The sequence below is a fragment of the Nicotiana sylvestris genome, chromosome 7 (assembly GCF_000393655.2).
Source record: "Nicotiana sylvestris chromosome 7, ASM39365v2, whole genome shotgun sequence".
NCBI classification, from domain to species: domain Eukaryota; kingdom Viridiplantae; phylum Streptophyta; class Magnoliopsida; order Solanales; family Solanaceae; genus Nicotiana; species Nicotiana sylvestris.
Window position 1 is genome coordinate 22,092,335 of NC_091063.1, and position 11,873 is coordinate 22,104,207.

The 11,873-nt window shown below is 34.4% G+C and overlaps 1 protein-coding gene across 1 annotated transcript; it reads left to right on the forward strand.

Moving 5' to 3' along the window:
- Positions 1–7,547: 7,547 nt before the first annotated feature.
- On the forward strand, positions 7,548–11,290 carry LOC104243014 (GDSL esterase/lipase At2g04570-like). Its single transcript, XM_009798135.2, has 3 exons — positions 7,548–8,006; positions 9,515–10,013; positions 10,901–11,290. The coding sequence occupies exons 1-3, from the start codon at positions 7,641–7,643 to the stop codon at positions 11,092–11,094; spliced, it is 1,059 nt and encodes a 352-aa protein (XP_009796437.1). The 5' UTR covers positions 7,548–7,640; the 3' UTR covers positions 11,095–11,290.
- The last annotated feature ends 583 nt before the right edge of the window (positions 11,291–11,873 follow it).

Consider the following 11,873-nt stretch of genomic DNA (forward strand, 5'->3'; position numbering starts at 1 on the left):
AAAAGTGGAGGCCTAGCAGTGGATTGCCCTTCCCATTTCCCAGGTGGTGCACTCATGTTGATCTTTTCCTAAAGTGTTAGCCTCTTCAAGGATAACCCACTCTGAGACCAATTGATGTTCTAAACACCAATACCACACAAGAGGGGGGTGATTTGTGTGATACCCAATTTTCGCTCTAGAAGAACCTGGTTCTTCTAGGTGTTCTAACTACTACTGTTTGCGGAATAAAAAGTACATAAAATAAAGAACACAGAGACTTTTACGTGGAAAACACCTGGCTCAAAATATGAAAAAACCATGACCTACTACTTAGTAGGATTTTCCCAAACTTCCACTAAAATCACTAAGCCAAAATAGCATTTACAAAAACTCTTTGTAAACCTAAGGATTAACTCTAATCCCTTATAGCACACAACCTCAACTGTTTCGACAACTTTAAGTTAGCTTATAACTTGAACACTCAAAGTACCTAATACAATTGCTTCTATGAAAGCTGAAAGGTACAACTTTAAACCACCTACTTCAATTGAACTAGAATAAGAAAAAACATAATGGAACTGGTTCTTCTATCTCGTTCAAGTAGCTTCAGGAGTGCACACTCAAATCTCACATAAATTGCTTGCAAAATCGCCTTGCTCTTTTGCTTTCAATTTAGTTTAACTTCTGCATTTGTGCAAAACCTGTAAAAGAGAACAATCACTATCATTTAATAGGTTAGAAATCAGAGTTTGATTGGGACTCAATTTCTTATCTTCTATCGTAGTTCAGTCCTTGAAGATATCAAACTCTAACACTCTCTTTATCCGAATTGTGTTCTCTTCATATAAGGAGACTTTCTCCTCTTATCTAATATGCAACTTTTTTGATCAGATCAGGAGATATTGCTGCTTGATCAGTAGGACTTATCTCCTTCACGTGCATCTCACATATGTAGGTTGATCATGACAGTGCTTCACAAGATGGACCTGGTCCATGACTGAGTTCATTTGTCATTCTTCAAAACTTCACCTGTTCTTGGGACAACCAATAGTCCCATTTCCCTTGATGATTTCTCAACTACCTCTCTAGTTAGGTCTTTTGTAAGTGGATCCGACACATTTCTAAACGTCAATACCACACAAGAGGGGGGTGATTTGTTTGGTACCCAATTTTCTCTCTAGAATGTTCTAACTACTACTGTTTGCAGAATAAAAAGTACATAAAATAAAGAATACAGAGATTTTTACGTGGAAAACACCTGGCTCAAAAGGTGAAAAAACCACGACCTACTACTCAGTAGGATTTTCCCAAACTTCCACTAAAATCACTGAGCCAAAACAGCATTTACAAAAACTCTTTGTAAACCTAAGGATTAACTCTAATCCCTTGTAGCACATAGCCTCAACTGTTGCGACAACTTCAAGTTAGCTTATAACTTGAACACTCAAAGTACCTAATACAATTGCTTCTATGAAAGCTGAAAGGTACAACTTTAAACCACCTACTACAATTGAACTAGAATAAGAAAAAACACAATGGAACTGGTTCTTCTATCTCGTTTAAGTAGCTTCAGGAGTGCACACTCAAATCTCACATAAATTGCTTACAAAATCGCCTTACTCTTTTGCTTTCAATTTAGTTTAACTTCTGCGTTTGTGCAATACCTGTAAAAGAGAACAATCACTGTCATTTAATAGGTTAGAAATCAGAGTTTGATTGGGACTCAATTTCTGATCTTCTATCGTAGTTGAGTCCTTGAAGATATCAAACTCTAACACTCTCTTTATCTGGATTGTATTCTCTTCATATGAGGAGACTTTATCCCCTTATCCAATATGCAACCTTTTCGATCAAATCAGGAGATATTGCTGCTTGATCAGTAGGACTTATCTCTTTCACGTGCATCTCACATGTGTAGGTTGATCATGACAGTGCTTTACAAGATGGACCTGGTCTATGACTGAGTTCATTTGTCATTCTTCAAAACTTCACCTGTTCTTGGGCCAATAATAGTCCCATTCCCCTTGATGATTTCTCAACTACCTCTCTAGTTAGGTCTTTTGTAAGTGGATCCGACACATTATCACTTGACTTTACATAGTCAATCGTGATAATTCCTCTAGAGAGGAATTGCCTAACGGTTTTATGTCTTCGTTGTATATGACGAGATTTACCGTTATACATAATGCTCCTAGCCCTTCCAATTGCCGCTTGACTATCACAATGTATGCATATTGGTGCCAACGGTTTGGGCAAAAATGGAATGTCTTCCAAGAAACTCCGGAGCCATTCAGCTTCTTCACCGGCTTTATCTAAGGCTATGAATTCAGCCTCCAATGTAGAGCAGGCAATACAAGTTTGTTTGGACGACTTCCAAGATACCGCTCGTCCACCAATAGTGAATACATATCCACTTGTGGACTTTGAATCAGCTGAATCGGTAATCCAATTTGCATCACAGTATCCTTCAATCAGCTCAGGATATTTACTGTAGTACAAAGCAAAGCCCTGGGTATGTTCTAAATATCCCAAAACTCGTTTCATATCCATACAATGAGATTGACCTGGATTGTTTGTGTATCGACTCAATTTATTTATAGCACAAGCTATATCTGGTCGTGTACAATTCATGATGTACATTAAGCATCCCAACACACGAGCATAATCCAATTGTGATATGCTTTGGCCTTTGTTCTTTGCTAATGCAAGATTCACGTCAACTGGAGTCTTTGCAACTTTAAACCCTAAGTGTTTGAATTTTTCAAGTACTGTCTTAATATAATGAAATTGTGACAATGCCAGACCTTGAGGAGTCTTATGGATCTTAATCCCCAAAATTAAATCAGCAACTCCCAAGTCTTTCATATCAAACTTGCTCTTAGCATACGCTTAGTAACATTTAAGTTGGCAATGTCATTACTCATTATAAGCATATCGTCCACATATAAGCAAATAATGATTATGTGATTTGGAACATTTTTATTGTACACACATTTATCACATTCATTTATCTTAAAACCATTTGATAATATTGTTTGGTCAAATTTCGCATGCCATTATTTGGGTGCTTGTTTTAGTCCGTAAAGAGACTTAACAAGTCTACAGACCTTCTTTTCTTTACTTGGAATCACAAACCCTTCAAGTTATTCCATGTAGATTTTTTCCTCCAAATCTCTATTCAAAAAGGCCGTCTTAACGTCCATTTGATGAATTTCAAGACTATACACTGCAGCTAATGCTACTAACATCTGTATGGACGTAATTCTTGTAACTGGAGAGTATGTATCAAAGTAGTCAAGACCTTCTTGTTGTCTATATTCTTTGACTACAAGTCTTGCCTTAAATTTATCAATAGTGACATCATCTTTCATTTTCCTCTTAAAGATCCATTTAGAACCCAAAGGTTTATTTCCAGGAGGAAGATCAACCAATTCCCATGTATGGTTGTTCAATATGGATTTTATTTCACTATTGACTTCCTCTTTCTAAAACAATGATTCCGCATAATACATAGCTTCTTTAAATGTTCAAGGCTCATTTTCCAATAAGAAAGTCATAAAATCTGGTCCAAATGAAGTAGACGTTCTTTGACGTTTACTACGTCTTGGATCCTCCTGATTAAATATACTTTCTTTTGTTTCTTCCCAAGGTCATTTAGATCCTTCACCAATCGACTCACATTCCTTTTTATACGGATATTTTCAAAGAACTCAGCATTATCTAATTCTATAACCGTATTATCATGAACGTCGGTATTTTCAGATTTATGAACCAGAAATCGATATGCTTTACTATTGGTCGCATATCCTATGAAAACACAGTCAACGGTTTTCGGTCCTATTTTTACCCTTTTGAGTTTAAGAACTTGCACTTTTTCCAAATACCCCCACACTTTAAAATAATTCAAGTTTGGCTTCCTTTCTTTCCATTTTTCATATGGAATGGATTGCGTTTTGCTATGGGCTCGATTTCATATTTGGTTTGCCGTAAGAACGACTTCCCCCCATAAGTTCTATGACAAACCAGAACTTATCAACAATGCGTTCATCATCTTCTTAATGAATGATTCTTTCTTTCCGCAATCCCACTGGATTGGGGCGTGTAAGGGGCCGTTTTTTTATGAATAATTCTATATTCTAAATATATTTGTTCAAAAGGAGATTCATATTCACCACCCATATCACTTCTTATCATTTTGAATTTCTTGTTAGGTTACGTTTCAACTTAATTTTTGTATTGCTTGAATTCATCTATTGCTTCATCTTTACTATTAAGTAAGTAAACATAGCAATATCGAGTACTATCGTCGATAAAAGTTATGAAATACTTCTTTCCACCACGAGAAGGTATTGACTTCATGTTGCAAATATCTGTGTGAATTAAGTCTAAAGGATTTGAATTCCTTTCAGCTGACTTATAAGGATGTTTAACATACTTAGATTCCATACATACTTGACATTTTGATTTGTCGCATTCAAACTTAGGCAATACTTCTAAATTAATCATTTTATACAAGGTTTTATAATTGACATAACCCAAACGTATATGTTATAATTCATTTGACTCAAGTAAGTAAGACGAAGCTGAAATTTTATTATTATTCTCAACAACCATTACATTCAGCTTGAAAAGGCCCTCAGTGAGGTAACATTTTCCTACAAACATTTCGTTCTTGCTTATTACAACCTTATCAAATACAAAAACACATTTAAAACCGTTCTTAACAAGAAGCCCAATAGAGACGAAATTTTTCCTAATCTCGGGAACATAAAGGACGTTGTTCAAAATCACCACTTTTCCAGAAGTCATCTTCAGAAAGATCTTCTCAAATCCTTCAATCTTGGCGGTTGCAACATTTCCTGTATAAAACGTCTCTTCGGGTCCAATAGGAGTATATGCTGCAAAGGCTTCTCTAACAGTACAAACATGGCGAGTGGCTCCAGAATCAATCCACCACTCCTTAGGATTTCCCACCAGGTTGCATTCAGAAAGCATAGCACACAAGTCATCAACATCTTCATGCTTTTCAACCATGTTTGCTTGACCCTTTTTCTTGTCTTTCTTCGGAGCACGACACTCCGTATATTTGTGTCCATCTTTCCCACAATTATAGCAATTTCGGTTGAACCGCTTCTTGCTTGCGCTGCTTTTCGATCCAGAAGCCTGCTTCTTCTTTCTCTTATTTTGAGAAGTATCCTCAACAATGTTTGCTCCCATTATTGTTGAGTTTCCACGGCCTCTTTTTCAGCCACTTTGTTGTCCTCTTCAATTCTCAACCGAACAATGAGATCTTCAAGGGACATCTCCTTGAGTTTGTGTTTCAAGTAGTTTTTAAAGTCCTCCTACAAAGGAGTCAACTTCTCAATCATCGCTGCTACTTAGAATGCTTCATTGATAACAAGATCTTCAATGAAAATTCTGTTAGTAAAAATACTAAAATTACTACTTTCAACATCAGTATTAATTTGATTTATACCTTCAACAAGGAGATCATGAATAATCACTTGCAATTCTTGGACTTGGGTAATAACATACTTGCTATCTACCATTTTGTAGTCTAAAAACTTAACGGTGATGAATTTCTTCAACCCGGCATCCTCAGTTTTGTATTTCTTTTCAAGCGCTATCCAGAATTCTTTTGACGTCTCCACGCCACTATAGACATTATACAAATCGCCTTCTAGTCTGCTAAGAACATAATTCTTGCACAGAAAATCAGAATGCTTCCACGCCTCAATCACGAGAAAGCGTTCATTCTCTGGAGTTTCTTCAGGCAGAACAAGAACATCTTCCTTAATGAACTTCTGCAGACTTAAAGTAGTCAAGTAGAAGAACATCTTCTGCTGCCACCGCTTGAAATCTAACCTAGAAATTTTTTGGGTTTCTCTGCCGGTGCAAATGCCGTTGTTCGACTTGTTACACATTGGTAGTCACCATCGGAACAGCTTGGTTTCCGTTATCATTAGTCATTTCTGTAAAAGAATGACACAAGCAAACGTTAAAATCACGTAGATTTTAATCTCTAACGGAGTATAAAACCACAAAGGTTTTAATCTCCAGAACAGTGAATATAACACAAATACAGAATACAAATTAAATTCCTTAAGCTTGTTAGTAAAGTGTATTTGTAAAATAATTCTGGAGAAAATAAACTAACAAAAACAAAATATAAACGAAATAGAAGTTAATCCGAGCCCACTGCATTCACAATGTTTCCTTAAAGAATTTAATCCCCTCCTAGTACCCAAGGTTATGGATTATTTCCTCCCAGGATAGAACGAATTACACACTGGTGTAGTGATACTTCAAACCCCAGTGTTTCAGCAAACACAAAGTTTGGTAGCAAATCACACTTATTGTTGCTTTCTTTGAAGTTAAAACAATACAGAAGAAGGAGGAGAAACTCAAAAAATCATATGAAAATTATGAGAGAATGGACTTGTATTTATAGCCAAAGTTGGGCTAGAAACTAAAGAGGTGCAACTCTTCAGAATGACTGTTTATGCAAACGGCCATAGCATAAATGCCATAACATAAATGTCTTGTTTATGCAATAATAAACCGGGAATTTAAGAGGTAGGTAAATTTTCAGTTACAAAATTGAAAAGCGAAAAACTGATAACGGACCGTTGGATTTAATATTAATATTCTGTTAATAAAATAGATATTTAATAACATTTCTGTTAATATTTTACTATTAACAATTAAATTTGGTCCAAAAAATTAATCAATCAGTCATTTGACCTAAGCCGAAGCCGAGCGAGCGACGACGACGACGACAACGCGAGGCTTGCCTTCTTTTCAACTCTTTAAGAGCTAGAAGAAGAACAATTGCTTATATATCCATAAAAAACCTCTTTTTCTTCCAATATGGGACAATAAATTTGGTCCAAAAAATTAATTAATCAATCATTTGACCAAATCCGAAGCCGAATCCGAGCGACGACGACGGCACGAGGCTTGCCTTCTTCTCAACTCTTTAAGAGTTAGAAGAAGAAGAATTGCTTATATACCTATAAAAAACCTCTTGCTCTTCCAATATAGGACAATGTTTCTTTGTCGGGGGAGGGGAACTTAAAATTTTACTCAAAAATTCTATTTTCCTCCATTTTCCATTCACCCTCTTTTAAGTCATATTAATGCTTAAAACCCAACAACTCGAACTCTCCAAATATACAACCATACTTGCGTTAGAGTATCTCTGAAAATACATTATTTTGAAGGATCCCTCACGCGTCCAGTGAAATTCTTAAAGAATGCGAACAAACATAGTTACTCAGTAACGTACATATGCAAGCAAGATTGTCATAATCTAGGAGCATTAAATATGAGTAATCCAAAACCAAGAACCACATAAGAGTGACAAAATTACACTTTCCGATTCAAAATTAAAGGCCGAACCACAGAAACTGACACAATATAGCTGAGAAGTAAAAACCGCTGAACGGTCATTTCCATGCTTTTCTACCAAATCTCATTAATTGCTTCACTCAAAACTTTAATTTGCTGGACTCTTCACTGCTAAAGAGTAAAAAAATTATCTACCGATATTTATTTTAGTGTCATTAATGATCTCAACAACCTTTCCACGTACCCTCCATTTACTTATATATAAAAATCACCAAATTTCCACTCAAATTAATCTCAACACAAATTAAACAATGGCTTACACTTTCGTCAGTATTATTCTGTGTCAATTCTTGTTACTAATGACTACAACTTTGGCAGGAAAAGTTCCAGCAATTATAGTGTTTGGTGATTCCTCTGTTGATTCAGGGAATAACAACCAGATTTCCACTGTTTTAAAGAGCAATTTTGAGCCGTACGGTCGTGATTTTTACGGTAAAAAACCAACTGGGAGGTTTTGCAATGGGCGAATTCCGCCAGATTTTATATCTGAGGGTTTTGGATTGAGACCATTTGTTCCAGCTTATTTGGATCCGGCATTTGATATATCTGATTTTGCAATGGGAGTTTGCTTTGCTTCTGCTGGTACTGGTTATGATAATGCCACTTCTGATGTGCTTGTAAGTTTTCTTTTTTGCCCTTTATATGTGCCTTTTTTTTATGATCAAAAGTTACTCTATATTTGAGGACACCTTAGAGTAACGGTAAAATTTGTAACCGTGTTACTTATAGATCACAAATTTGAGCAATGGAAGCAGTCATTAATTAATACTTGCATTAGGGTAGGCTGTCTATATCACATCCCTTGGGATACGGTTCTTTTCTGAACCCTATGTGAACGCGAGATGCTTTGTGCATCGAGCTATCATTTTTAAAATTTACTCGCATTTGGTATTTACACCAAATCAGCAACACAACAAATCAACGATTTACTCGCATTCGGTGTTTACATCAAATTGACGATTGCAAAACAAACTTTTTAAATTTTAATGTACTCATTTATCACTTAACAGATAGGAGTATGTATTTTTACTTAATTTATAATTTACTATTGTCGTTAAATAGCTTGATTTGATATAAACATAATACGGATAAGTAAGAGTTCTATATCGACATCAGCTTGTTCTCTCTACTGATACTGTTTTTGGCATTGACCGTCAGGTGGGATTGTAATGTTTATTCAAAGCGTAAAACGTGCTGCCTTTTGTTATATATATATATATATGGAAATGAAGGACACGTAGAACCCATAATATAATTAAGCTTTTCTCTTTCTTCTTGTTTTCTTGAGAAATATATATGTTTAGTCGCCTCCGAAAAATAATAATTGATAAAATATTTTTTTTTTGTATGTATTATATATAAAAAAAATACACTTACTGTAAAAAAAAAAATTGACTAGTAAATATAATTAGTTTTGGCCGACCGCCCAATTTTATATTTTACTTTTTTTTTTTCTTTGAATGAATAAATCATGAAGCAGTTCTAGTGTTTTCTAGATCATTTTATGTTAGATATTACTATTTGCTAAATTCCATTATGTATGCGCGCTTGATTTACTAAAATTACATTAGGTTGAATGTGAAGCTGTTGGGTAATAATATAATTAGTATAAAAGATTTGAAGTTGTTGAAGTGTGTGATTATCTCAGCTAAAAGCTTAAATTTTTAGAGAAAACACACTTTTATTTATTTAATTATGTCTTCAACACGCTCTCCCACGTGCAATTGTAATTTCTTATTTATATTGGGTGACAATGAGATATATACTATTTGCTAAATTCCATTATGTATGCGTGCTTGATTTACTAAAATTATGTACATTATGAATGCGAAGCAGTTGGGTAATTATTAATAAAAGATTTGAAGGTGTTGAAGTGTGTGACCATCTCATTTAAAAGTTTAAGTTTTTAGAAAGAACACATTTTTATTTATTTAATTTTGTCTTCAACACGCTCTCTCACGTGCAAGTGGAATTTCTTATTTATATTGGGTGGCAATGAGATTCAAATTCAGGACCTCTGCCTGCTCTAATACCATGTTGAGGCGTGTGATCATCTCATCTAAAAGCTTAAATTGTTAAAAAATTATTTACGTTGTTACTAATTACAACTATTTTTTCTTAGTAGGATGTGATACCATTGTGGAAGGAAGTGGAATACTACAAGGAATATCAGAAAAAACTAAGAGCATACGCAGGCAAAAAGAAAGCCAAATACATAATAAAAGAGGCATTATATTTAGTAAGCATAGGAACAAATGATTTTTTAGAGAATTACTACTCAATGCAAAGCAGACGTGCCTCTCAATACACAGAAGATCAATTTCAGATTTTCCTTCTTCGACTTGCACAGAATTTTGTAAAGCAAATTTATCAAATGGGAGCAAGAAAAATTTCCTTAACCGGACTTCCTCCAATGGGGTGTTTACCTTTGGAAAGAGCAACAAATTATATAAGTGGAAATGGAGATGGATGCAATGAGAAATATAATAATGTGGCTAAGCATTTTAATGTGATGTTGGGTGGTTTAGTTCAGAAACTAAACAAAGAACTTCCTGGGATTAGAGTGGTTTTTGCTGATGCTTATAATCTCTTGCTACATATGATTAGAAAACCTTCTTCTTATGGTAAGTTTTCTTTTGCTTCTCTATATTTGGATCCTCTTTTCACTCTTTTCATTAACTTTATTTCCATTGTTATTTGCCTTTGAGAACATAATTTTGACCCTACGAGAAAGGATAATTCCTAAAGGATTTAAATTAGATATACATTAGCATAAAATGTATTATCAATGTACGTAATTTAACTTGTTATAGTAGGTTATCTATTTTGTTTTTTAGGTTACGCCCTCTGTTTCAATTTGTTTGATGCATTTCGAATTTCGAGAGTTAGACAAGTTTTTTCTTTGATTATAAATTTTTAATATTTTTTTAAATATTTTAAATTATTAATTATTATGACTTATAGTATTTTTGATGTAGTTTCTGAATATGTAAATTTTATTTGAAAAAAAATTAAAGATTCTATGTTCAAATTTGTGGTCAAAATTGAAAAGTTTAACTCTTGAACTGTATCAAACAAATTGGAACAGTGGAAGTGTAAGTTATTAATTAGGAGATGTGAGCAGCTCTAAGAGTTTATAGGAGTACTATTATTTTATGCTTTTCCAATATAATAATTCAAGTTGGCGAAATGAACATATATATATATATATATATGACCCTACTCTCTTCTTGAATTCAACGATGATAATGCACCTAAAATTAGCTTAGCCCCTTCAAGACTTATTTAAATCTCATAATGTTTTGGTAAAAGTTCTTCTACAAATTAATTGCGTTTTTCTATATTTGTCAACTTAAAAGGTTATATAATAATTAATCTTTTCTATCTCCACTTCATGCAACCAACTTTTCTTCAATTTGTTGAAGAAAATCAATTTTTTCAATTAATATGCATTTATCCATTTACGTATTTAGTTTTGTCTCCTGACCCGTGTACATTTTTTGGAAAACAGGGTTTGAAGTGGCAGGCGTAGCATGTTGTGGCACAGGATTATTTGAAATGGGTTACTTGTGCGATAGTTTAAACCCATTGACATGCACAGATGCAAACAAGTACGTATTTTGGGATGCTTTTCATGTGACGGACAAAACAAACCACATTATCTCTAATTTCTTGATGAGACACGTCTTTCGCCAATTTCAATAGTTGCACTGTTGGATCATATCATGTCTTTTGTACATTCACTTGTTTTTACTGGTTTATTCGGTGTTTGGTGTGTCGATTCTTGGATGATCAATCGAAAATCGTCTCTGTACCTTCATAAGGTAGGGGTAAGATCTGCGTACATGCTATTCTTCTCATATCTTACTTGTGAGATTATACTGAATATGTTATTGTTGTTGTGTGTACGCAGAACGTTGCGTAAAAAAAATACAATTTAGATCATATCAATCATTTTTAAAGATGCTAAGGGACCGTAAAACTTAAAAGAACAAAACTGTGTTAATTTGGCTCGAACCCCCAAACCAAACTTGAGAACTGCAGTGTCTTAACCAGCGGACCAAGCAACATAGATTTACCAAGTCTTGTCATTCTATATTATTTATAAAGAATTATTATTTTTTGCATATCACTTATTTGTGTATTTAGTGAATATTCATATTATGTAGAATATCTTCACTCTCAATAATTACATACAAGTCTATAGAACATAGAAAGGCAGGATGCTCATGATGTGTACGTGTTCGATGAACCAAATCCTCATTGAATTTGATTTTTCCATTAGACGAGGTTCGCGCATGTTTTGAAGTACCCCCGTGAATACTCCTCCTGTATGAAAAGTTTTTAATGTTAAATTGAGTATCCGATTCTCAAATCGACTGGCGTGCAATAATGCCTACAGCTTCTCCCAATACAACCAGGTCACCATGAATAGGACTTTTTCAGCGAAGAACATAGCTTAGCCTAAAGTAAATCCGCCCCTT